Source organism: Lampetra fluviatilis, chromosome 44, assembly GCF_964198595.1.
Source record: "Lampetra fluviatilis chromosome 44, kcLamFluv1.1, whole genome shotgun sequence".
NCBI classification, from domain to species: domain Eukaryota; kingdom Metazoa; phylum Chordata; class Hyperoartia; order Petromyzontiformes; family Petromyzontidae; genus Lampetra; species Lampetra fluviatilis.
Genome location: NC_136318.1, coordinates 968631 through 995000, shown reverse-complemented (window position 1 = coordinate 995000; position 26370 = coordinate 968631). Strand labels below are relative to the sequence as shown.

The following is a 26370-nucleotide window of genomic DNA, read 5'->3' as shown; positions in this document are numbered from 1 at the left end:
ATTGTTGTTGTTGCTGCCGCTGCAACAATCAATTATCCCCGTGGCTGTGGCTGTCGTGCTCCTTTGCCTGCAGAGTCCGAGTGCTCGGAGCAGACCAGAGCTGGGTATGGAATTCTGATTCGCCGTTACGACGGCGAATCCGTGGCCCTTTGGCAGTCTGCATACGTCCATAATGGCTTTCGTCAAGGACTGTCAAATGAAAAAAAACTGAGCACTAGTTCTGCAGTCTTCTCTTCTTTCGTGTGGCTGCTGATGTAGATGCAGAGCAAAGCTACAAGTTCCCAGTCTGGTGGTCAAGCCAGACAGCCGCGGCAGGAGCAGTGGAGTGTGTCGCCGTGATGGCTCCTTCGTATTTGTGGATCGGGGCATTGTGCCGTTCTACGTCCCACGGTCTATTCTGGATGACCACAGTCGCACACTGGATAGTTTTTAATGTTCCATTGGTGCATCAGGTGTCCGCATCTGCCATGGTTTGTGCGGATGCATTTTCGGGTGGACCATGAGCTTCGTGGAAGATCAAACCCAGGGATATTCTGCGTTGGGTCTTCCACAAGGTGGTGTTTGTTTGTGAGTTCATTTGAGCTCCATTCAGCTCTCCAAGCTTGTGCAGTGGGCAAAGCCTCTTACCTTGAATATTTAACGGTACGATCATCAAACTGGTTATCTATCCATCCACGTGGTTATCTGCACATCTCTCCGTCTCTCAGGAAAGTGCTTTTACGGCATTTGCTTTTGCGCCTTGGCGCCAATGAGTGCACTTGGGCCATATCTGGGTGATCAAATCCAATATACGTAAAGTAATCACTGCGAAAACCTCCCCATTCCCATCCATTTTGCCAAGAGTGTGCGGGAATGCCCCAGGGGCACAGGCTGTTACACTGCCCCGTGGCCAAATTGTGGTCAGCGAAAGCCAAGAGGCTTAAGATTCATCGCACCCATTGGCCGCTCCGAGGTTCCGCGAGACTAGTTGCCCATTCTTGGCGATGAATGTATGTACGTGGAACGGCTCGTGACATTAAAAGCACAATTGTACGTACGTTGAACTTCTTCCCACCGCACGCAGCCAACCGTGCTAATCAAGAGATGCGGGGGGAAGGACAACAGATTGAACACAACAAGCGGTTATAAAGAAATTAGTAAGTCAATCTAAACGATTTAAATGTGCACAGCTCCAGTGGCTTCCTAGTATCGGAAGAGACGTTCCAGACGGCCGCAGAAGCGCGCGATGCGGTGACCGTCTTTGTTCGATGGCGAGCCAAATGCCGCTGCGAGGATGACCGGAGTTCGCGCGGTGGTGTATGCTCCTTGATCAAGGGATCGTGACTCATTTGTGGCAATCACTTTGTGTGTAATGAGGGCAACCTTACAACGTGCGATGCGCCTCTACTGTCATGCGCCCGGAGCGGTCCCGCCCAGTGCGGCGATGCTCGATTGCCTTCCCCACGACCGCCCCGCGCACGGGAACAAAGTTTTCCATGATTTACCAAACGTCAGGCGCGTGGAAGTGTGCAGTGGCTTATATATATATATTTTTTTCTGTATGAATAACAACTATTGCTTCTGACGAAACAGTGGAGGGTGATTGATCGCAAGGAATAGAGTTGAGAAATGCTGCTTGGTCTCAACTTCAATTCAAGTCGTCAAGGTGTCTGATGGACCAGGCTCCCATTGTGTTGTCGTACCCCCGCACCTCCAATTAGCACGGTTGGCTATGGACCGTGCGAAAAAGTTCAATGTACACACATACGTACGTAGCAGGTGGTGTACAGGTCAAAGTCTGATACAGGCTCTCACCTGTATCAGTCTCTCACCTGCCCAAGCTCTCACCTGTCTAGGCTCTCACCTGCCCAAGCTCTCACCTACATCAGTCTCTCACCTGTATCAGTCTATCACCTGCCCAAGCTCTCACCTGTATCAATCTCTCACCTGCCCAGACTCTCACCTGTCCAGTCTCTCACCTGTCCAGGCTCTCACCTGTATCAATCTCTCACCTGTCACCGACAAGAGACATTGATCTCTGGCTGAGCATCTCTTAAGTTTTCGATCGTACATTGCGTTCGATTTGCGAAGTATTTGCGCGTTATTAGTTGTGCTTATTATTTTACAATACAATAGGCTGCCTGGAAACATGTTTTGCAAGCACATATGAAGGTGACAGCAACACACGTGGAGGTGATGTGGCTGCCTTTGTCTCTCTTCCAGTGTTAATATCACGCATTCATTTAGGACTGGCTTGACTCAAGGGAGGTACAGGCCAGATTCACGTTAAGATTTCCACCTGGTGCTGCTTGAATGGGTATAAAAGGTGTCACGTGTGCTCACGTGACAACTTTACCTGTCGGCTGTGTTGGGTGGAGGAGGGTTTACGACGCAACATTTTACTTAAGCGGCCATCTCACCGAAACGTCAATTTGCAAATCAAATTCCACCAACGATGGTTAATTTCCGCTGACGTGGAAACGGGAATGTGAATCCTTCACTTATGTGTCTAATGTTCGCTGAACACTACAACAACACACGCTACGAACCTCCATATCACGCAATAACAACAACAATAGCAGCACCACCACCACCACCGGCTGCCATTCACCACTAAGTGTAAGTGACATCTCGATGGCACTTTGTGGCAGAATGAAAGCGTGAGGGCCCAATGTGGAATGGCAGCTGCTCATTTGGCAGGAGGTCACAAGACGATTCTTACGGGTGAACTGACTGGGGGTGACTGGCAGAGCCACCACCTGTGCTCTCCACTGTGCCAACTCGCTGGCTTGCAAGCACAAGAGCGGTAATATATCACCGACTCAAAGTTGGAGAGCCGCACTTGACGCCGTGGTGGTGCCTTTCAACTTTTGAGAAAGTTGACAGCTTGACACGCACAGTTTTGATTTGATATATGAATTGATTTGTGGAAGGCAGGATGGAGGGAAAAAAACCCGATTTCAAGGAAAAACTCTTTCACGTTTCCTTCAAAGTTTTTAAGGCGTCAAGAGTGTAAAGCGCAATTTCTAAACTTTACATCAATCGATCTCAATGCTCACTCCGAAGAAGCACCTTTCCGTAAACATTACCACATCTCGATATTCCAATGTTGTAGCTGCCCAATGCTTTTCCCAGTTGTGACCATTGCTAAAGTAAGCTCCGTGCAACTTGGCCATCCGTGTCACGGTGGGCAGATGTTAACTACCTCGCCTGGTATACAGGAAGTTGTGGATTCGATCCCAGCCCTGACACTTATATATTTTGAGTTTGCATATCTCTCTCCCCGTGGTCATATATATTTTTCTCTGGGTCCTCCGGCCTTTTTCCCTCCACAATAAGAAACATGCGTTTCAAGTATTTGGCTCCAATACATTTTCCACATGATAAGCCACTTCTTTGAGCTCTCATTTGTGGTCAGGTCGCTTCTGAGAAAGAGCTATATAGCTCAGTGGGTCTTACCTCGTAACATTAAAAATATATTTAGTTTAGTCATTCACAGTTTTCTGATACCAATGGTGCCAACCAGCTTTGCTTTGGCATGTGGCTTGCGGTAGTGGCTGCGTGTGCAGATGAATGTCTAAACCATTGTTGCATCGCCAGCCATAAAGGCTCAATGAACTGGACGTCCATTGCCGATCATCTCAGGAGCCGAGAGCAGCTTCCTCGCACACTCCGAAGTTGGATGGATCTTGGGGCAGGCAAGTTGAAATATTTTGCCAGCCACCACAGTTGTGCGCTTGTGAGCGTGCCCTCCATTTTGCAAGTGTACGGAGAAGATGGATCGACTGTGGCATAGACTTCTGGCGAGTGAGATTATCCGCTTGCTTCCTCCTTAGGAGCTGTCACATGAATGAGCCACGTCCACGCACAGTTACGTTGGGTCATTCTTTTGAATGGACGGGGTGGCTCGGAATTGCCAGACTTTGTGATAATGTCTGTACTTGCGCGCGCAAAGACAAAGATCCCCCATATAGCCTGACCAAACTGTAGCAGCACGTCCTTTTTGGCCGAGCACCCACCTATGAAGGCCGGCACAGCACACGAGGGGGTGGGTGGGTGGCCAGCATCACGCCCGGCAACCTTCGTCTTCCTACTGGCGATGTTTACATACTGCAGCAGGTACTAATTTTAGGCTGAGTTGACCTAGGGGTGTTGGCCGTGAGCAGGAATCGAACTCGGGCCAACCGGGTTCGCAGCGCGCCAACCGCCGCACTGCCGCTCCCCACGCATGCGTGCGCGCACACACGCACACAAGACGGTTGTATTAAGCCATACACGGATCGTGAGCATATAGACGATATTATTGATGCATGTACATACGCAACATTGTCCCGCTAAGTCAGAATTAATGCCATTTGCTGGGCGTATTGAATTATAAAAATGATTGCGGGTTATTTTTCCCACTTGAGCAATAGAGTGTACGTTTGCATTCCATCCTTGCCCCGGTGACGTCCGCATTGCGCTTCGGTGTAATTTGCTCGCCTCGTTATTTATTATCCCCCACGATTACAGCTAATGACAATCGGTGCTCCCGCAAATCCATCACGCGACGCGACTCGATCCATCACCGGAAATCCCGCCGCGTGGAGCAAAGAAGAGCGCTGCTATTCGACGGGGAATCGCTCGCTCGCTCTCTCTTCGGACCATTACGTTGTGCTAATTATACTATTCAATGAGTCTGACCGGTGCCACTCACAGCAGACTCACCCTGGATTTGTCCAGGGAGGTTGTTGCCTGCAGTGTTGGGCGCATCAATTTCACAGTGTAGTCGTACTGCTGCTAAAAACAGGTGAGTAACTCAGTGGGCTTTGCCTGGTAGGATGGGCATGGTCTAGTTGTACTTGTGTTTGCGTGTTTGGGTGGTTTGTTCACCTTTCTTATACTTTACACTACTTGCGTGTTTGTGTACTGTTTGTTGTTGTAACGCTCTTACCCGCCCCTATTGGACATCTGTGAAAAAAGAGCTTTATAGCTCATCGGATTCCTCCTGCAGTCTAAATAAAGATTCTGATTCTGACAAGGTGATATCTAGCAGGTAGCTCTGTGGCACCGAGTGTCCGACTGACGATATTGGAAGGATGCGAAGTTTAATTCCTGGCTCGCAGGGAAGACGACCATAAAATGGGTGCCACTTAGAGGGAAAGTCGACGATATGTTTTATTTTATTTATTTTTTATTTGATTTTATTTTTTATTATATTTTCTGTTTGATTTAAAAAAATTGTGTTTGATTTACATTGTTATATATTTTTTGTTTTATTTTTTTGTACATTTTTTGTTTAATAACATTTTTTGATATTATTTGTTTCATTTTATTGGCGGCAGCTATAGGAATGTGGAATTTCCATCACAGGCTAAGGACTGTGTCCAATACGTGTTTGACTATGAAGGAATAATAATATTAATTGCTATGTTATTCTTAATTCACCAAGGAATACCGTAATGCATCTCGATTATATTGTAATAATAGGATCCTTATGGAAATGCTTGACAATTATGAATTGGATGCTCTTTCATATATATACCAGTATACTATATTATGGCACTGGGACACTAATGTACCATATTTATAAATTTACTACCCAATATATGTTCAGATGTACAATTTTCAGATGTACATAAACATATCTGGAAGTAGTTCATAAAAACTCAACACATTAACCGTTGACGATTTTTCACAGTTTATGAATACGTAGATAAAAAAAAAATAATCAGTTACTTGTGCTTTGTGCACCACTTCCCAACGCACCAAATAATCCATGCGTGCATATATACACACACGGTCAGATGCGTTGAGATGTGCACGCGCTGAACGCATTAAACCATGACACCTTATCGCGCGAAATCCTCATTCATGCGTCCATAACAATCTTGACGCGTAACGCCAACCCGTGGATTGTTGACAACTCGGGGCGATGATGATGACATGCAAATATTTTTCGTTTACGCCGCAGTCGCGGGAGTGCCGGCGTTGTGGCTGACACTCGCGGACGTGTCCGCTCGGCCAGTGGCCGTTCGCCTCGATGGCAGTGCTGTCACGCACGGCCTCACCCGCCGCTCTCCGCGCCTCGACGGAAAATTGGCTTCACAGGGAAACCCATCCCACCCCACGCATCGACTCCACAGCCTGGCCGTGGCATGCATCGACTTTTATTTGTTCCAATGTCTCTCGGGGTAAAAAAATAGATATATCATCAAGGTTAAGCCACGGGGTTTTAAGCTTGACTCCTGTTAACGGCTCGTTTTGGAACCAAAAATTACGAATTAATTTTTGACAACGGCAGGTCAAAGTGAAAGCTTCCTCCTGCTGAAAACCAAAAATCAATTTACGCAGTGCTCATCGCAATTAACGGCCCTGAGCCAGTGGTGGAAATTCCACGTTCCTATGGTAAAGAGCAGTTTGTTCACAGGACAACTACTACTGATGTGCCACAACGCGGCTACTCGTCGTTTTGACCCTGGAGGGATTGCGGGTCAACGTGACTTCCTCATTGCACATCGCGGCGTCCCCCAGGATTGGGTTGTTAGAGTGAATAGTAACCACACTTCCCCTCTCCCTTGCTCCCTCTATCCCCTCACTTAAGTTCTTCCTCCATCACCTTCACCATCCCCACGTGAGAGTACAAACACCGAAGCTCGCGGTCCCCACTCGGTGGTGCGGCAGCAGCGAGCCGCCCAGTCTCCCCTCGCCCTACGTCGAGTGGCGATGTTTACACACTGCACCAGGCACTAATTTGAGACCGAATCGACCTAGGGGAGGCGCAGGACCTTTTCAAATAATTGTCACTGGTATTGGCCATGAGCAGTAATCGAACTCGGTTGTAGCGGGGTTTGTAACGCAACGTGCAAGCTAGTGCGTCACACCCCTTGCCAGGCATTATTTACAAATTTCAATGCTAACTTAATTGCCATTGTATTAGAAAATGTTTGGAAAACGTGATAAGCGGAAATTCTTTCAAAAACCATGTAACATTATAACATAGGTATTTAATTTGCTTTTTCCTGCTTTAATTGCTCCCTAAGGTTTGTGTGTTATTTTTTCACCTGTTTCTGTGAATAATTTGCGGAGCTGATCCGAGGATAATGGGATGGACAGCAGATAAGACAGCTGCGGATAAGGGAGCCCGGCCTTGCTCTACAGCGATAGGCATCCGTATGAATCCTGAGAGAACAGAGAGTGGAAAAACAACCATCAACACATTCGACTATAGATTAAAAATGTATGCAATAGGCTATAGTACTGGAAGCAACTTCACTCAACGCATCCATCAATATGACCGCGCCTCAGAGGGAGAGATATTCAGAATAACGGACGACGTTTTGGGCAATGGATCTTCTTGGCTGACAGAGAAGATCTGTAATCGAACCTGGCGGAAGTGGCCGTCAGGTTCAATGTGCGGATCCCTGTCCCTTGTGAATGCTGTTTCTAACTTTGTTACCTGATCCTGCATGCAAAACTGAGCAGCGCTGCATCGGGAGAGAAATATTAGTGTGTGTTTTGCGCGAGGAGTTTGTAGACACCGCGATTGCAAGCGTGGATGAGTGGGGTGGGAGAAAGTGGTCTTGTCAAGCTTGTGATTGATCAATAACCCAAACGCTTGCCTCGGCATTAGTGCACCATGCCTAGACCAAGGCTCCGATACAATACAGAAAACTCCATCTCCTCAATAAATCCTCCATATATTTGTTAATGTTCCACCCTACAGAGAGTTTGCGCTTTGTCGATAGCTGACAAATCAGTATTTTTTTACGGGCGGCTGGGCAGCTGGGCGGGTTAGAGAATGCGAATCGCTGAGCCACTTTCTCGGGGTCGATGGTTTGATTCCCAATGCCGTGGCCCTGTAACAAAAAGCCACGGAGCTTTTAGAGCTTGATTTGAAGCTTTCGTGACTGCGGGAATCCATACTCTTTGGTTCTTTCTGTAAAGTCACGTCGGTATAAAATAAAATAAATCACGACGTTTCGGGCGCAACACAAGCGTCCGTCATCAGGTGGGAAAGCGTGGTCTGCTGCTGAGGCAGACTGTTTTTGAAACAGAGTATCGCTTTTAGAGCGTTTCACAGAGTGCTATTATGAGAACGCAATTACAGTAATGATGATAACACGTAAATATTTACAGCCATTTGTCAATCGAGAAGACCCATTAATTGATGTGTTCATTATTACTGTGGGTGCTGTCGGTGATTTGAATACTTTTTCACGTCTAGCCAGTTGAGTAAGCACCGTGGCGCTGAGAAACTCGCGCGCGCAAGGCCTCGAACCAACTCTCTCGTTCGGTGGTTCCACGATGCCTACAGACAATGCCGCCAGGCTCAATAGAAGACGTTCCGCTTCGTGGGAAGTCGTGGCACAGGGTTCCACCCGGTGTTGGACAGCAATACCATCAGGTCGATCGGGTCTCGTCGAAGTCACGAGCTGTTCTCCGGTGTAACCATTTTGTTCGCTGCAAATTGGCGGAAAAAAGGCAGTCCCCTGCCGACACCGAATTTACCTCGGGTCTTCAATTAGAATAACGCATAGTAATAATCAAAAGTTGACATTATTTACAATAATCACCGTTGCCTTCTTGTAGACTGTTGCGGTAAATGCTGTTAGCTAATCCCCACGGAGCCTTCATAAGTGCTCGCTGACAGCACTTGCCCCAACAGTTTGTTAAGGCTATACCGGGGATCTTTGTCATTTTTTTGCCTCAACTTGCACCTAGCCTGGCACAAGCGCCGTGGTGACGTGACCACCACTTAGTGGAGAATGGCGGTTGTTGTTTGTGTGTGCACGCGTGCGTGTGACTGCATGCAGCATCCAAACCCCGGTGGGCAATGTTGCAGTTCATTTACAGCGCCACGGGCACAAGTCAAGTGGGCCATCTGTTTCGTCTCTCGAGAGACGGCTCGCTCCGACAGTGACGATGGCACCGACGAGAAATATCGGGTGCAACGGGTTGATGGAGTGTTCGTGTGATCTCTCACAGCTATTTACGTTCATACTCCTTCTACCCTCTCCGTGCGGCTGATGTTGATGTAGAGCAACAGCTGTAATTTTACATTGAGGCGGTCGAGAAGGCGGGTGATGGTGTCAGGAGCAGAGCCGAGTGGTTGTGTGCGTCGCTGTCGTGGCCCCATCATCCTTCGAATATTTCTGTGAAGCGGGGCATTGAGGCGTTTGACGTGCCGTGGCTCGTTCTGCCGGAGAGTTTTTAACATTCAATTTGTTCGTCGTCAACTAATCCGTATCCGCCTGGGATGGTGCAGCGGATGTGGTTTCGGGTTGTGGCTCCAGGAACTTCGTGGAAGGTTGCTGTCGGGCAGCTTCTGCGCCAGATCGTGTGGCTGTGACTTCTCGTGAGCGCCGTTCGGCTTCCTAAGCACCATCGGGGTTGACGTCGTTATGGTTCAAGATGTTTTTTTGCGGATGACCGTGAACTGCGGTCATTCTCGCGGCAGCGGCTTCTGGCTGGGCCATCGAACAAAGGCGGTGGTCACCGCATCGCGCGGCGCTTCTGCGGCCGTCTGGAATGCTCTTCCCATATTTGGAAGCCACTTGACCCGTGCACTTTTAAATCATCTAGATTTTCAACTGATTTCTTTAGAACTGCTTTTTGTGTTTAGTTTGTTGTCCTTCCCCTGTACCTCCGGTTAGCAAAGTTGGCTACATACAGTGCGAAAGAAGGTCAACATACACACACACATAACATGATACTGTATTTCACGATTACTTTTGTGGTGATTCACATTCGTGCACGGGCGGTTAGTGCATAATTGCGTGAACACGGAAGGTGCGATGATATTACGCTGCATAATATTTTGTGTACTAATAACAACACCGCACAGTTGTCTGGCAAGTTTGTGGCCAAGTCTGTTTTTTTCGGATTTTCATTAATTAATTTATTTCATTAATTGTCACAGTTGTCCTTTGCTGAGCATGGGAGCTGGGGCAGAAACTGTTTTTTTTTCATTTCCATGACAGGTAAACACGTGGCATGCGGATGGTTTAGATTCACAGTGGTTTCTAATATCCCACATAAGTAACCTGGCCTTGAGGTACCCAATAAATTAAAAGTACATCTTTGAACGAGTGTGGGCTCGTGACGTTATTATTATTACATGAAACATTGTGCAGGAAATGTGGCGTATGGATATTTAAATATACACGTCAGCGCAGAAACTGAAAGAAATGCGAAGTGATTGATAATTAACATAATTTGTCTCCTGTTGAAACGAAATCTGACAGCAATTACGTTCGAGCCGAGACTGAAACGTGTGCGACTAGTGCACGCTCTTCAGGAAAGACGCTGCCATCCGCGGGGTTAATAAACGCTGCCGCTTGCAAGCGGACGTTGAAATGACACTTTTGGGTGTTATGAATATTAACATCCAATATATGTAATGAAAAAAAAACTGCGTTTTTTTAATGGGTACGAACATCTGCGGATAGAAAGCGGCGGTGTTCTGAGCGACGTGTTGGGGGTAGGATTGAGAGCGCGAGAGCCGGCCACTGAGAATCCTTTGTGGCGACTCACGAATGCAACCGTGGCGTTTTGTTGATAATTTTCTTGGTTCTTACGGTTAAGTCACGTAGAAGGGAAATAAAAAAAAAAACAGAATTAAATACAATTCTCACGACGTTTGGGCCACAACGCAAGCAGCCGTCACTCAGGTGAAAAACAGGGCTGTCGAAAAGACAGCGTCTGAATGCTGTCTTTCCGACAGTCCTGTTCTTCACCTGAGGACGGCTGCTTGCATTGTGGCCGAAACGTCGTGAGAATTGTATTTTATTATGTTTTATTTTTGTATTATTTCCCTGCTACGTGACTTCACCGTAAGAACCAAGAATATGAATCCCTGCAGTCACGAAAGCTTTAAATCGAAATTTGTTGGTCATTGTTTAGTGCGTTTAGTGTGCCGCTTGCTGGCATCACGGCATGTTGATATCCATTTACAATCAACCAATTCTGGGCTCTTAAAAAATAAGAAATTTGTATTTATATATATAAAGAAATAATGCTGGTAATTATTGAATGTGGCTGAAGATGACACAATTGCTACACTCTAAAATGAGGCAATGTCTCTGAATCATACACTGTGTCTTCTCTGCCCTGAATATGCATCCGTGCATGTGTTTAAAAGCGTTCCTCTGGCAAGGGAAATGTATCAACACTGTGTGTACGATTGATGTTTAAAGTATGAGCAGCTTCTAAAAGGCTTGTGCTGACAATGAAGACAACGGACTCAAGGCCGTCTCTCTGCTTTTGTTTTTCATTCACAGCGTTCGTTCATGAGCAGTGTTCGTCTGACGGCGCAACCCTCCCCGGGGCATGGAAGCTATCCCAGCGTCACCGCTCCTTAGCCGAGGTCTCCAGACGCTCCAGAAACGACCAGGAGCGGCTAAAAGCCCCCGAGCTCCCACGTCGCCCTCCCCGAGAGCATCGCCTTCACAGCCGACACCACCGCTCGCTCAAGCGTCACCAGCGCAAGCCGTCTTAGGACCGATGACATCACCACCGCTGGCACAATTGCCTCCGACGCCGCCGGCTGAGCGTCCAATGGCAGCACCGCCAATTGTGCTGAACAAGCCACCGCCGTCGCTGTGGTGGCCGTTGCTTCAACTAATGCCGGCATCAATGCCGACAGCGCCAAGGTCATTTTCAAGTAAACCGACTCCGCAAATACCGTCGCTGCCACTCCCCCAAATGTCCTCGATGTCCTCGGCTTCCGAGCCTTCACCGCCCATGCCGGCTACGCCTGCAACGATGCCAACGGCGCTATCCGCGGCGTCCGAAGCAGCATCGGCAGCGTCATCTCACGCAACTCCAGCGGGCAAGAGCGAGGCGTCGCCACCACCGCCGGCGGCCCTGTCGGAGTCAAATCGACGGCCGTCACCTTCGTCTGCCGCATCGGCGCCGGCTCCTCCGCCGCCGCCAGCCTCCCGCTCACCGGCGCGGTCCCCGCCACGGTTCCCCATCCCGTCGGCACGCTCGCCGCCCGCGGGCCGCCCCCCGAAGCCGCGGACGGCCGCGGCCCGGCCGCCCCCCCGTGGCCGCGCGGCGCTGCTGCCGCTGCTGGCGCTGCCAGCGCTGCTGGCACTGATCGACCGTCTGCAGCTGGGCCCGTCGCCGTGCTCGGCGAGCGGCGCCGACGCGCAGCTGCACTACCGTGTCAACTACCGCCTGCGCGAGGAGAGCCCGCCGGGGACGTTCGTGGGCGCGGCGGGCTCCGACTCGGGCCTGTCGCGCGTCTCCAGCGGCCTCGACTACCGCATCATCTCGGCCGGGCCCGGGGAGCGGCGCGGCCGTCCGGACGGGGACGCGGGCGAGGGCGGCGGCGGCGGCACCCTCTTCCGCGCCGACGCCAGGACGGGCGACATCTACACGGGGGCGGCGCGCCTCGACCGCGAGCTCGTCTGCGGCCGGGACGCCGGGCGACGGCGTCTGGGCCGGGACGTTGGCCCCGGCGCGCCCGGCCCGAGCGTGGACCGCTTGGGCGAGCGCGAGGACCAGACAGAGCCGAAGAGGTCGAGCGGAGGGGGGGCGGAGGGCGCGGGCCGCCCGGCCGGATCGCGGGCCAGGCGGGACGTCGGCGACGGGATCCTGGAGCTCGGGTGCCCGACGGGCGTGCGGCGCTCGCTCCGTGCCGAGGGCGCCGTCGGGAAGCGCTCCGGGAGGGACGCTCGCGAGCGCACGGATGGCACGGGAGACCGGAGTGAAGGTGCTGCCGGGGACGCTGAATGGGACGATTTTAACGATGATGTCAAACGGCACAACACCGTCGGCCGCAATAAAGGGAGACGTTCTGGACACGACGTCCTCGGCAGCGATGGGTTTAATAACCGGCGTATGGGGGACGAGAGCACAAGATGTCACGGTGATGCCGATGGTGCTGGGCAGCAGGTTCTCAACAAAGCCCACCCAGGGCCTTTCGTAAACAACCTCAACAGACACCGCCTTGGCCGTGATGACAATCGCCAGGCCGGAGGGCGCGCGAGCCACAGCGGCGACAACGTGGCGCACTGGCCGGCCGGGAGAGACGGCGGCGGCGGCAATCGCAGAGCCAGGAACGTCACCCGCTACGACAACCGGGCGCCCATCAACCGTGCGGGCCGCAGCGCGCACGGCAAGGTGCGGGTCGGTCGTCAACTCGCAGCCTACGGGCACGATGACTACGACGACGCCGGCACGAGCGACAAGGACGACGACGACGACAGCAGCTGCTTCTTCGACCTGCAGATCGTCGCCACACCCGAGCAGCCGGACCCCTTCTTCGCGCTCCTGGAAGCACGCATCTTCATCATCGACGTCAACGACAATTCCCCGATGTTCTACGACGAGGACTCGTCATCCACGCTGCTGCGCGACGCCATCTTCTCGCTCGCCGTGCCGGAGAACTCCCCCGCGGGCCTCAGCCTGGCTCTGCCTCGCGCCTGGGACCCCGACGCCGGCTCCAATGGCGCCGTGAGCTACAGCCTCGACTTTGACGACGGCGACGGCGGCGGAGGCGTCGGCGGCAGCAGCGGCGGCGCCGCCAACGACGACGAGCTGGCGCCCGCGAAGGTGTTCGAGCTCCGCGTCGGACAAGAGGATGGAGGAGGAGGCGGCGTGACAAGTGAGTGCACCGCGCGGTCATCGCACGTGTCCCCTTGCAAAGCGTGGCGTCCTCCTGCAGCAGAGATTTTACAGATCTTCTGTTGTCGTTTATAAATGTTTGTTGCTGAACCCCTTCCCCATTCCTTTGACGTACGTGTACGTCGTCGGTAAAAGGCCTATGCGGGAGGGCGTGTGTGGCACAGTTTGGCGTGAGCTATCGTAGAGTGCGGTCGTGCCGCTACCGTTCTCTGCTGCGAGTACAACGTCTTTACAATTGAAGGCGCCATGCCTCTCTAAGTAATGTTCACTGCCTGGGTGACCCATAGTGGTGATGCTACTCTTGATGCTGGCTGCCTGACCTTGGGCCATTAATCATGAATTCCAAGAATCCTAAGGATGTTGTCAGTCTGGTTCAGAGTTTCGTGCATTAGCATCGAAAGCCTTGACACTTTTAAAAGTAAGTTAAACTGTGTAATTTCGAGCCTTGCACATTAGCGCCGGACGCTAGGGATATTAATGGGGTGAGTGCGGGCCGCTCGTTTGGGATGTTACCGAGGGCCATGGGGGAAGTTGTCTACGTGCTGTGAACTCCGGGTCCTGACGGTGCTCGATGCGCGCATGCACAGGTTGCGTTGCTGAGCAACAGGGCATGAGGCTAATGGTTTTGCAATCCCATTGTACTCCACCAACTGCTCTGTAAATCTGATCCCTGCGCTACGGGTAGGGCACCCGCCTACTCTCGCCGTCGCTTGGCGAGGAAAACGAGCAACCTCCCACTCGGCAAAGGTTGATTTGGGGGGAGCTCTGATAGAGAGCCTTAAAGTTGCTCCAGCAGAGAGTGTGCAGACGGCAGTCGAGTGAAATCAGAGGGGATGGGCGGGCAGCAGAAAGTCTGTGGGGAATCTTGAAGATGGGGCGAGTGCGATCCTCAAATTGATTCAGGATTGGATTGAGAGCCAGTGGAGCGATTTGAGTACTCGGGTCTCGTTTCTGGGTACGGCTGAGAAGCATAGCAGCAGCGTTTCAGATCATCTGGAGGGTAACGGATGACAGGTTTATGATGATGGTGTTGATGGGAAGCGTTGAACATCTTGTGGAGTCGGATCAGGGGACCTGAGCTTGGAAAGCCCTACTTACTATAACAGTTTGATTTTCAGATATGGCAGTGCTCCGAGTCCTGTGGTAGCGCAGCTTGTGGTGTTTCCTCTTTAAACAAGCAACTTTTCTTTTTAGCGATAGCAGGGCAATGGTGCTACTAAATGACAATTTAAGTTAGTTGTATGCGAACATAATAAGCTGCTATTTGTCTCGTACATTATTTAGAAGGCTTAAAACAAAACAAAAAAGACACACAAAATCGAGTTCGTATCGCCATCTATGCCTTTGATTTGAAGCCTCTAGATTTTGGATACGGGTCAATGGAAAAAAAAACAAATAATGTCGGCCTGATGGGGAAGCCAGGTTGTTGACGCCTTGAGTAGAGACTCCGTTGACCCAGAGCAAGGGTAAGCCACGTTGACTTGGTGACGATGCCTTCTTCACCCCGTCTCTGACCCCCAGCCACGCGTTGATCCTCAACTTCATTTTCAGAAGAAGAAAAAATAAATCACAAAATCTTCAGGTCGCTCCGATACGACGAAGGAGCGGACCTCGGCGTTCGAAATCGTCGTCGGCTCCATTTCAGGGCGTATTGATTTTTTTTTATCTCAACCGCGAAGCGAAATGGAAATGAGCGGCGGGCAGTTATGGAGGGAACGCGGTTGGCACGATGCCTGCCCATGTGCCTCGAGCCGAGCGGAATTGCATCACGAGTGAGGGAAACAGTTTTTTTCTCTCCCCTCTTGCACGATGCTTTGCGTCGCTTTTGGTTTGCGTCTCTCTTCATTGTTTTACGTTTACCCTCCGAGAATTGTGCCGCTTTCTCTGCTCACTCTTTCTGTTATTGTTTACGCCGGGTCCACTGGTGTGCTGAGCGCCGACCTTTCCAAAGGGGTACGTTGCAGGCCCCTTCGTAAACGACAGAGGGTGCCGCGGATGTTGAAGGTGACGATAGTGAATGAGCGAGCCTCGGCTCGTTATGATGGTATCCATCGAGCGGAGTGTTTGTATGTACGCTACGGTTGTGTGGACAGATGTGGGTGGTGAGGGGTTGTTGTCGTTGTTGTTGTGCATTTTGAACAACGTTAAGCACAATCGCTCAGTCTCAACAGGGGATTTTGCCAGTGCAGCCCAACGACTATGGAACACGTTGTCCTCTGATAATAAGGCAATCAGAATCTTTAGAGCCATGGAAATCTTGCCTTGAAAACTCACCTCTTTAAAATGGCCTTTCTGCTGCAGTGGTTTGTACACTGCACTTTGAACATCCAGAATTAAATTCCGGATCACGGCAAACATCAGTGGCGAGTGGTATCTGAACTGAATCTGAGATTCCCACCTTTCATAAACCCGCACACGTCAACGTGTGTGAAGTCCTGCACGGTCACACCAACGCGCACGGCCGACGCGGCTCTGAGAAAGGGGTTTTCATCTAGAAATAGATTGGCAAATGAGAGATGGCAATATTCATATTGTTATCATGTTCATTGTTGTTTGAAGCTACTACGGCGTAGGTCATCGTTGTCGGCACGTGCTAAGCATTCTTCGAGATGCAGGCCGTGAATGGACACCATACAGTAATGTCCCATGCGTGTAATGCATGTACGCAATGTGTTTGATGTATGTGTGCAGCGCGTGCAATATAAGCCCGTGATGTATGCATATAATAAACACGAAGCACGTGATGCATGCGTGCTATTTTATTGTGACGCATAAGCATAACATTGTTACGTGCGACATGAAACATGCCAGGGTCTCCCCGCTAAAACGTGCAATGGGATGGAGTTCATCTTTGTTGGTGCTCTTAAGCCAGTCGTTGAAACTCCACGTTCCTCTCATGAATCCCTCGTAAGAGAACCGCGCTTTTGTTGGTAGTCGATGCTGCCGCCCATCTGTTATTATGCGAAGCCAAATCCTTGTTTCTTGTCTTTTGAATATGACTCGCTCCTAGAATAAGAATGTACATATTTATGTTGAACGTCTTTCGCACCATACATGAGTAACCGTGCTAATTGGCGGTGCGGGGAAGCACAATAATCTAAACACAAAAAGCAGTTAGAAAGAAATTAGTTTTCAATGTAAATTATTTGAAAGTGCATAGCTCCAGGGGCTTCCTAATACTTGAAGGAAGAGCGTTCCAGACGGCCGCAGAAGCACGTCTGAAAGTACGTGATGCCGTTACCGTTTTTTTTCAATGGCTCGCCAAAAGCCGCTGCGAGGATGACCGGAATTTGCGTGATGATTTATGCTCCTTAACGAGATCAGCAAGGTATTGTGGTTCATTTGTGGCCCCCACTTGGTGTGCAATGAGTGCCACTTCATGATGTATTCGTTCGGCAACCGGAAGCCAATGCAGCTTTGCGAGCACTGGACGGACATGGTCGGAAAATAATCACTGGAGAGAGCACCATTCCATGTTTATTCGAGAATTGACTTTGACTATTAAAAAACAATAATTGTATAGACCAGGCCAGAGCCTTGCATAATGGTTCCAGTTTTCACGGTTTTACTATAGCTTGATTCCGTTCCCTGCCCAGTAATCCCTATCAAGTTGCGGTGTTCACCGTGGGTATTAATACACAAGAGGAAGCCACGGTGAGCCGGTTTCATCGCACACACATCCCACATTTGAATAGAGTGCACAGGTGTGCCGATACCCAAATGAGCAGTGGGCGGTGATAATCTCAGTTAGCCATCGACAACCGGTTGTGGAAATTCGACATCCCTGCCGATAGAACATGGGTGGGGAACCTTTTTTCTGCCAAGGGCCATTTGGATATTTATAACATCATTCGCCATACAAAATGATCAACTTAAAAATTAGCCCGTTATATTTGGTCAAACATTTAATGAACTCACCCCTAACGTGATGGCTGGAACTGCTTCTCTTTGGTGAGGCGTGTGATGTTAGCTGGTGTTGATGATGTTGCTACTCGCAACTGCTTTTCCAGGTTGTCTTCTAGATGTATTTAATTTCGAGTCCCGCCTGCGGTTGCCTTGGCAGGGCCACACCAAATGATTTCGCGGGCCTTATACGGCCACCCCTGCTATAAAAGAATCACCTGTGATTGTCCGCACATTGTTCGTTGTTTTGTTAAACCCCCAGGGGGGGATGAAGGGTTGCATTGACCTCCTCCCCCCCCAATTAGGATATCAATTAGGATTTAAGTTACAATGCCACCTGTAACGTGACAGTGTCGTGATATTCATAACAGTGACTTCAATTTGTGGGTGCGCGCGTGCGCAGGAGGGAATTGGTTTTCGCCTGTAATCCTTTGCACGTTATTTTATTTGCGTGTACGATTTCATCGTGCGGTGGTACGTGTTACAATCAACGTGTTGTACGTACGAATTCTCCCTTATTGTCTCATATCTGGAAGGCAACCTCGCCCGCGGTATTGCAGCGCCGCACGCAATTATTAAAATTGCAAAACTCCCCGCTTTTGACAAAGTGCCACGGCTGCAGCTAACACTCCCAGCACGTGCCGTGATGACCCTGGGTATGATTTTTAGCTGAGCTTGGCATCGTGATCCCCCCCTCCCCTCGAGGTAAGCTAGGCCGCTGCAAAATCATTACCATTAAAAATAGGTCATTTTCATACTTCACTCGGATGTAGACAATTTTACAACTGTGCAAAAAAGTGCCACGGGGAAGTCATTTCAGAGCTTGATTTCGGATGCTCGAGGTTTTTTTCATGTGCACGTGTCAACACGTGAGTGTTCACATGTGCAGGCGAGGATTGCCAATGGATGAAACGCAAATTCACAACATCAAGAGTGAAAGCGTCGCCCAGGGTCACACAAGTCTGGTGTGTGTGTGTGTATCTCTCTTGGTGGTCCACATTTCGATGGCTGGCGTGCAAGTCTATTTATTAATCGATCATCGTTGGCATCACGTAAAGCGGTGCTCACCATGAAATCGGTTATTTTCAGGAATGATGGCTGAGTCCACCTTGAACTGGGAATTCAACTTGCAACCTTCGGATTGCGAGTCCAGTGTCCAAGGGCAGAGCCACCCAGCCAGATATAAGACAACAACAACAACCGCCATTCGCCACTAAGTGGTGGTGACGTCACCACGACGCTTGTGCCAGGTCATGTGCACCTTGAGGCCACGTGAAGTGTTGAACGCTCGCTGGCAGGAGGTCACGGGGCAGACCCAGCAGGTGCCACGGGTCGACTGACTCAGATGATATAAGACGCAGCAGCAAGCAGCAGCAGGAGGCTCTTGGAGCCACTCTACGTTCAAACTCGGCGTCATTTCACGTCCATCACGGTGCTCTGCTAAACGTTCTTCAGGTCAATGTCTAAATCGTGTTCAACAGACGCTCGCTGCACTCTGATCTAGCGACTGCTTGACCGGTAATGAAATTCGTTATCGGGAGAAAAAATACAAAAAGGTCAGGAATTAAAGAAGGAACGCCTCAAATGGAGTTCACGAAATTCGTGGAGGAATCTCCGCAGTTATCCGTGCAGAAAATGTTTCGTGCGTAACACGACGGTGGCTCTCGTGTGTTGAAGAGCAATGGGTTACACTTATCATTCTCAAGGAGAGGTGACTCGCTGGTCGCTGGTGCATGCGTTAGAGGAAATGCCCCTGGGCCAGATGGAATCGCGGTTGACATAATTAAGGGGATAGAACCGTATGCGAGTGAGTAAAAAAAAAATAACCTTGCATTTCCTCTTCGCTCTGTGCCAGAACAAATATGATTTAGAGCCCCTCAGTCATGGAGTGATGCCTATTTTATTATTATATATAAATGTTAAGTTATACTAAACAGATGTGTATAATTATCGACCTGTCACCTAGCACACATAAACTCATTACAAGGTCATAGGCAATATGATACATGCCACGGATGCCAACTATTGATGTGAATAAGCATAATTTATCCCCCAAAAATATATAATACAATGCTTAACTATTGTGTCCTGTTTTTTGTTGTTGTTATATATATTATATCTTTATTTATATTCTGGCTGTTTCAGAGTCATGCCATGAGATGTAAAAAATCCTTGTGGAATTTTAGCAGCTGAGTATCACATCCCACAGAAATGGGCCTTCAAAAGATGACTTCAAAGTCACTTTAAGAGACCTCTCACGCAGATTCAGACAGTGCGCTTGTTTTTAATCTGGAATGCATTTTCGAAAGCATGTCGTTTGTGCGAGGAATTCTGCAAATTGTGGTCCTCAAAGCAGATCGAAGTGTAAAGGAGTTCCAGCTAAAAAATAAACTACAGAAAGAGTAAATCTTGACTTGAAGCTTTCGTGACTGCAGGAATTTATATTCTTTGAGTCTTTCGGTAAAGTCACGTAGATAGGTTGAAAGAAAATTTAAAAAAACTACGACGTTTCGATCACAACACAAGCGATAAGAACATTAAGCACGCACTCCCAGAAGGCCATGTGGCTGATGGGATGTGTGACAAAGAATGTAAATATATTTTTTATATGTAGAGTGAAGGACAGCCATGTGAAGAAGGCTGTATTTTCCGCTTATTTATCAGGATGTGAGTCAAATCACACACTGCTGCCGGAAACAGCTCAACTCCCCTACCTGACTGTAGAATTATTATTTTTAAAACGCCATACCGAAATGTATAAATAAATAAATTATATTGAACACTGCATTATTCAGTGTCCAACTGTACGTGATGTTTTGGTTTTTGTTGATGCTAAACAGTAGCCGCTGTCACTGGGTCTGTTCTTCAAAATGTGTCGCGTATGTTGAACGGCGACCAGTTTTGATCTTCCGCCGAAGCTCTTGGTCCACTCTACACCACGTGGCCCACCCCGCGCCACGTGGTCCACCCCGCACCACGTGGTCCACCCCACACCACGTGGTCCACCCCACCCCTCACGGTCCACTGCACAAACCATGGCAGGTGCTGATACCTGATGATGCGCAAGTGGAAAATTAAAAACTCTCCAGTCGGAGTGTGCGACTGTGGTGATCCAGAACAGAACTTACAACATATAACGAAGCAACGTCCGATCCACAAATACGAACAAGACATCACGGCGATGCACTCCGCTGTTGACGCAGTTGTCTGGGCTTGACCACCTGAATGTGAGATTGTAGTCGTTCTTCTGCGTTTACATCGGCAGCCTTAAGACAAGAAGAAGAAGCGGCGACCAGTAATGGAGAGCGAATCGCTCTGCCATTTACCGCATCAGAAACCCCCCGAACCGGCAACGGAGTGTCTGCGTCCCGGCAGGGAGCAGATTCAGCATGGAGACAACGCCACGGGGCTCCCCCAGAACGAGTTTCATGACCCCCCCACACTCTCACCGTGCGTGCTCCCAATTGTACATTCGTAATTGACCCCGGCCACTGTTATTTACAAACCCAGAGGTAGGTTTGACTGGAATAAGTGAATCAACCAAATTATGATTTCCCCGTAAAAAAATTACCCACTGAAGGCTCGGCCGACACTAAAGCGATTACACCTAAAGAGAACAATTTTGTCCCGTTTAGGAACACGAACCTCGAGGTAGGATAGGTTATATCGCTAGCAGGGAGTATAAGAGGTAGTCAGTGGCTCTAGTCGAAAGTCAAAGTGATTTCCTGCTCAAGCGAGCGTTGAGGCGTTAGTGCTCATCTCATGTAGAGCCAGCGGTGGGAATGTCACGTTCTTTTAGTGGGGGTGAGTCGAGATGTTGTACTTTATTTATTTCAGCAAGGACGGGCCCAATTTTCTGTTAGGCTGAATTTCACGGGCGTCCCGCGAAATTAGCCATATATGCGAACACCATTGTTCACTTCCCCGTAAAGTGGTACTCATTTTAACTATCGCGGAAGGATGATGGGCTGGGTCAACTCCCAACCAGGATTTGAAACTCCTGTAATGGTGGCATTAGCCTCCAGTCAAATCACCTTCCTATGTATGTACGTTGAACTTCTTTCGCACTGTACGTAGCCGACCGTGCTAATAAATTACGTTAATCTTTCCGTGATGGTTGTTGCTAAGAAACAATTTGTTGTTTTTTTGTGTCATTCAACCCCAAGCACGTATGTTTATTAAACAAACACGTATGTTTGTTTAACAATCATACGGAGGATGGATAATTGAAATTCAAGCGGTTTGATTTGCCGAGCAAACGCTTGAGTCTCAATCTGCTTGGCTGGCAAGGTCTAATCAATCTCGATTTAAAGCTTTCGTGACTGCAGGGATTCATCTTCTTGGTTCTTTCGGTAAAGTCACGTAGAAGGGAAGTAATAAAATAATAAAAATAAAACATAATAAAACAATTCTCACGACGTTTCGGCCACAACGCAAGCAGCCGTCCTCAGGCGAAGAAAATTCTTCATTCTTCGCCTGAGGACGGCTGCTTGCGTTGTGGCCGAAACGTCGTGAGAATTGTTTTATTATGTTTTATTTTTATTATTTTATTACTTCCCTTCTACGTGACTTTACCGAAAGAACCAAGAAGATGGGTCTAATCAATCGTCATTAAGTATTTGTGTGGGATTGTTGTGACTTGCCTATGGGCGCCTGCACATACGCACGTGCAGTTACAGCTGAAGCGCACACGCCACAGCACGATGCAACCTTCGCTCACTCTTTCATGTTGACACCGTTGACCCGGCTCGAAGGATCCCCATTACTCCAGTACAAGACTATCAAACCGTTCGGGTTTAAACCGGAGACGACACGAAGCTGCATTCGCGAGAGACCGCCGTAGAATACGTTCCGGGAGTCAAAACGATTTCGCTACATGTCATCACGAGACTCTGTCGATGCTTCGAGGGCGTGCAAAATTGCGATTCGCCTCGGGCCTTTTGAGGGTTGAGAAAGGCTGCAGGGAAAGAAAGGTGTCTTCCCAAACAAGCACATTGGCACATTTGTTTAGCCACCTCCAACGCAGACGGCGGATGTAAACCTGCCGCTGGGCAGACGTGGTGGGTGCACGTGGACCCCAGACAGTTCAAATCCTCAAAATTATTAAGTAATATGAGAATAGGTTTTCCCCCTTTTTCTGGCAACAAAACAGGTGTTGAGATGTTAAAACATCAATCTGAAACTTGAAGTAATAGTTCACTCATTCATAACGATCAGAGCTTTTAGGGAGTGTTTTCGTCGCAATTTGCGAACACGTTTCAGGTCGGGAATTGAATGTTTTTGTTTCAATGTACATTCGTAGCAGTTCCGTCAAAATGTACAATGCGTACAAACTGAAAAAAACATTAATGATTCTTAACTACACGATTCAATGCGTGTATTGTGAGCCTAATGGTCAACGTTAATTGATGAATCAACGCCTCGTTACATTACCTTTAATAATAATAATGAGACAGGAAAAGCTCGCCCAACGTGGCGTTATCACACGCGTGTTTCAGCTCTACGCGGTTTTACGTTGCTGCGAGGGGCGCCGCATCTATTGGGCGGTGTGAACGAATCGACCGTGGGAACGATTTATTTACCGCGCGTGTTTTTGCGTGATACCGTGACGCACGCTTAACACGCAACAGCGGCACGACGCAAACTGCTCGCGCATTGCCGCGTGCATCTGGCCGTCCGCTCGTTGAGGACGTCAGTCAATACGTGCGCCTGGATGGCGAATCGCATCGACGTTCGAGTGGCGGAGTTACGGGGCGAGCGTCGGGCTGGAATTTCGGTGTCGGGGGACAAGTGTCGGGCGCGAGTTCCGCGGTGCGGCAAGAGTCGTGGAGACACGGGGGGGTTTCTTTCGTGGTGGAATTGAAAGATGACGAGTTTGCATACACGTGAGGGATTGCGAGCCACTCGGCATCCTTTACCTCAACAACAAGAGTGGAAGTCACGTAGAAGAGGGGAGGGGGTGATCATGTCAGGACCCAGGAACTCAACCCTGTTTGTCGCATGAGGTCTATTATTTGTCCAACACGGCATTTTCTAGTAACGTTACCCCCACGTTCTGCGAGGTCTGCCTGTAACCGTAATTAGAATTCCGAGCACGTGCATCTTGCACACTGTGTGATTGCCTCCGCAGAATCATAGTCAGAAGTCCGTTGAGCTGTACAGCCCTCAGTGGGCAGACAGCAGCGACAGTGACAAAGTGTGCCATCGTATTCGAACGACATCGCGTTCTTAACTGGTAGGTTTTTTGTTCACATTGAAAAAAAAAACCTTTAACTGGCTTTTACAAGGTGGTAGCGGTGCCTTAGTGGTTAGCACTACCTCACCTGGTATGCAGGAGTGTGTGGGTTCGATCCCGACCCTGATGGCTGTATATTTGGAGTTTGCATGTTCAGTCTGTGGTGACGTGGATTTTTCTCCGGGTCTTCTGGCTGCTATAAATGTCCACGTGACAAGCCACTTCGTTGGGATCAGGTCGCTTCTGAAAAAGAGCTACATAGCTCAGTGGGCATTACCTGGTAGAATAAAACATTGTTTAGTTTTCGTTTAAATTGTAGCAATGACTAACATCAGCGGCGAGTGATATCCAAACTGGTCCTGAACTCCCCTTCATTGAGCAGCGTGGTGAATTAGCCTGATCAAACGGCACCCGCAATTTTCCCGCACATCGGTTTAGTACGATTGGCCACGTACAGTGCAAAAGAAGTTCTACATACATACATACATGCAAACATACATACATGCAGACATACACCCATGGCTAACATTGTGTGCGAAAGCCTTCATCCAGCTCTGGATTGACAAAGGGCCATACAATATTCATATTTTATCAAAAGCTATGGATAGGGACCTTTATTCTCTCTGGGACACAACTGCATGCTATGAGCTTCGAATTTGGTGCCATCATAATTCGGGGTAGGTCTCGTAAATTAGAACCTCAGTGGCGCACGGATGCAGTAAACGTGCAAGATGGTCAGCAGTATCTTCCTGCTGGAGACACGAAAAAACAATGGAAGGGATCGTGTGGCCAAGTGAGCTAATGTCCTTGTCACAATCCTGACAATGTACATGTCAGGAACGTGACAAGCGGTTGCCTGTGAACGTGCTTCACCAATGTGTCATCTTGAGGTGGATGGATGGCTCGGAGTAGTGATGTGTGTGTCGGAGAACTGAGGCGGCACCGTCGACTTGCTGGATTTCAAGTGGCGATGACCGCCTGGGGTTCAAAGACGTCCCTCCCTTACTCGGGCCGTGTGCGCTGGCCTTCGGCCTGGTAAGCGTGTGCAGTTACGACAGGGGAAAAAAACTAAAACACATTGCCGCATTCGGTAATGCATTTCATTCGGCCGGGGGCCAGATCATTGGGCTGAATTTGGAAAAAATAAATACAGATCAAACAACTCTGTTCACATGTGCACAGTTATATAATGTAGGTATGCAATTGTGCAATTTGTTATTTTCATGATTTGCTTACATTTAATCTACTTTGCACTTCCACCGCTCAATGTCTTTCTTTATTTTTGTCTCGTTTGTTGTTGTCACTCGCTGAGCCGCCCCTGCTGGGCATTTGTCAAAAAGAGCTTCATAGCTCATCGGATTCGTCCCCTTGCAGTCTTCGTAAAGATTCTGATTCTGAATTTGTTCATGACAGGGACCTAATGGAGCGATGTCGGGGAACAGTTACGTGATAACCCTTCTGCAGTCCTTCCCCACAACACGTGTACAATACGTGCGCTTTTCTTCGAGTCTCGAGATGACACTTTAAGTACTTTCGAGCCTGGGCGTGATGAAGCTGTGCCGGGACGTATCTGCGGTGGCGCATGCGATGAAATACAGCTCTCTGTGGCAGGGTTGGTCGATCATGCAGATTTCATCATGTGAGGCTGCTAACCTCTGGGCTGCGAGGTGGCCAGTAAATCAACGTGAAGTCAATAAAGGAAGAGTGGCCCTGGTGCTCAAGCGGATTGTGAAGCGGCGCTCATTTGCTTCTCGTGGCGCCGGGGCGGTGGGTGGACACTCCACATTGCTAAGGGTTAGCAAATGGCAGCGGAGCAATTGGACCGGCAGGATGCAATAAGACCAAGTTCGGTTTCTGACCTATGTGGGCAGATTTTTTGTTTGGTGTCATCCCTTCACATGCCCGTGCTTTCAACCAGGTTCTTTGAGTTCTAATTATGAAGAGAGAAACAAATATCACGCCTTTTGGCGTCATCTGGTCCAACACCAATGGAGACTAGGCTCTAAGAAACGCTGTCTCGGGTGTGGACCAATCAACTTCAAGGACAGTGCATATCATTATCATTATCAGAGTTGTTTCTTTTTGTTTGCATTTTGACTGCTTGTGTTGTGGTTATTGCAAACATGATGCCTTGTATAAAGGTGTCAGTTTTTGTACCAGTTGAAAGGGTAAAAACCTGTTACTATACTAAAAAAAAGATCGTTTGTATTTTTGGCTACACTAATTTTATCCAAATTGGGTGGCCTTTATCTCAGCCACACGTATGTACAGGATATAAACAACAACAACAACATTGTCTTTTTTGATCAATTTAATCCGTCGGTGACCACAGCAAAACTATCCTCTTTGGTGACTGAGATTAATCGAGCCAGCCTCATCTCCAGTGCGTGAGAATCGCCATGGACTGGGAGGCTATCTCTAAAGTGTCTCTGTGCAGATTTGTGATGGAGGTTTGTCAATGGTATTTGGGTAATCTCTGAGATTGGAAAAATAAATTAGCAGACCATACACATCCTTCACATATCTGAAAATATCGGGCCAATTTTTTTTAGTTTTTCGATTTAATTTTCACGTAAAAGCGAAGGCTCTTCATGATGAGAACAGACTTTAATGTACTGCAGTATAAGTGCTCCTAAAAC

At 48.9% G+C, this 26370-nt stretch overlaps 1 protein-coding gene across 4 annotated transcripts in view; it reads left to right on the top strand.

Moving 5' to 3' along the window:
* The window catches only part of LOC144947215 (uncharacterized), a 718459-nt gene that overhangs the window by 119582 nt on the left and 572507 nt on the right, over positions 1 to 26370 (top strand). For all 4 annotated transcript variants that reach the window (XM_078876412.1, XM_078876409.1, XM_078876411.1 and 1 more), the window contains exon 2: positions 11241 to 13573. In XM_078876412.1, the coding sequence (XP_078732538.1) occupies positions 11290 to 13573 (2284 nt within the window). In that variant the 5' untranslated portion in view covers positions 11241 to 11289. The remainder of the gene's footprint in view (positions 1 to 11240; positions 13574 to 26370) is intronic.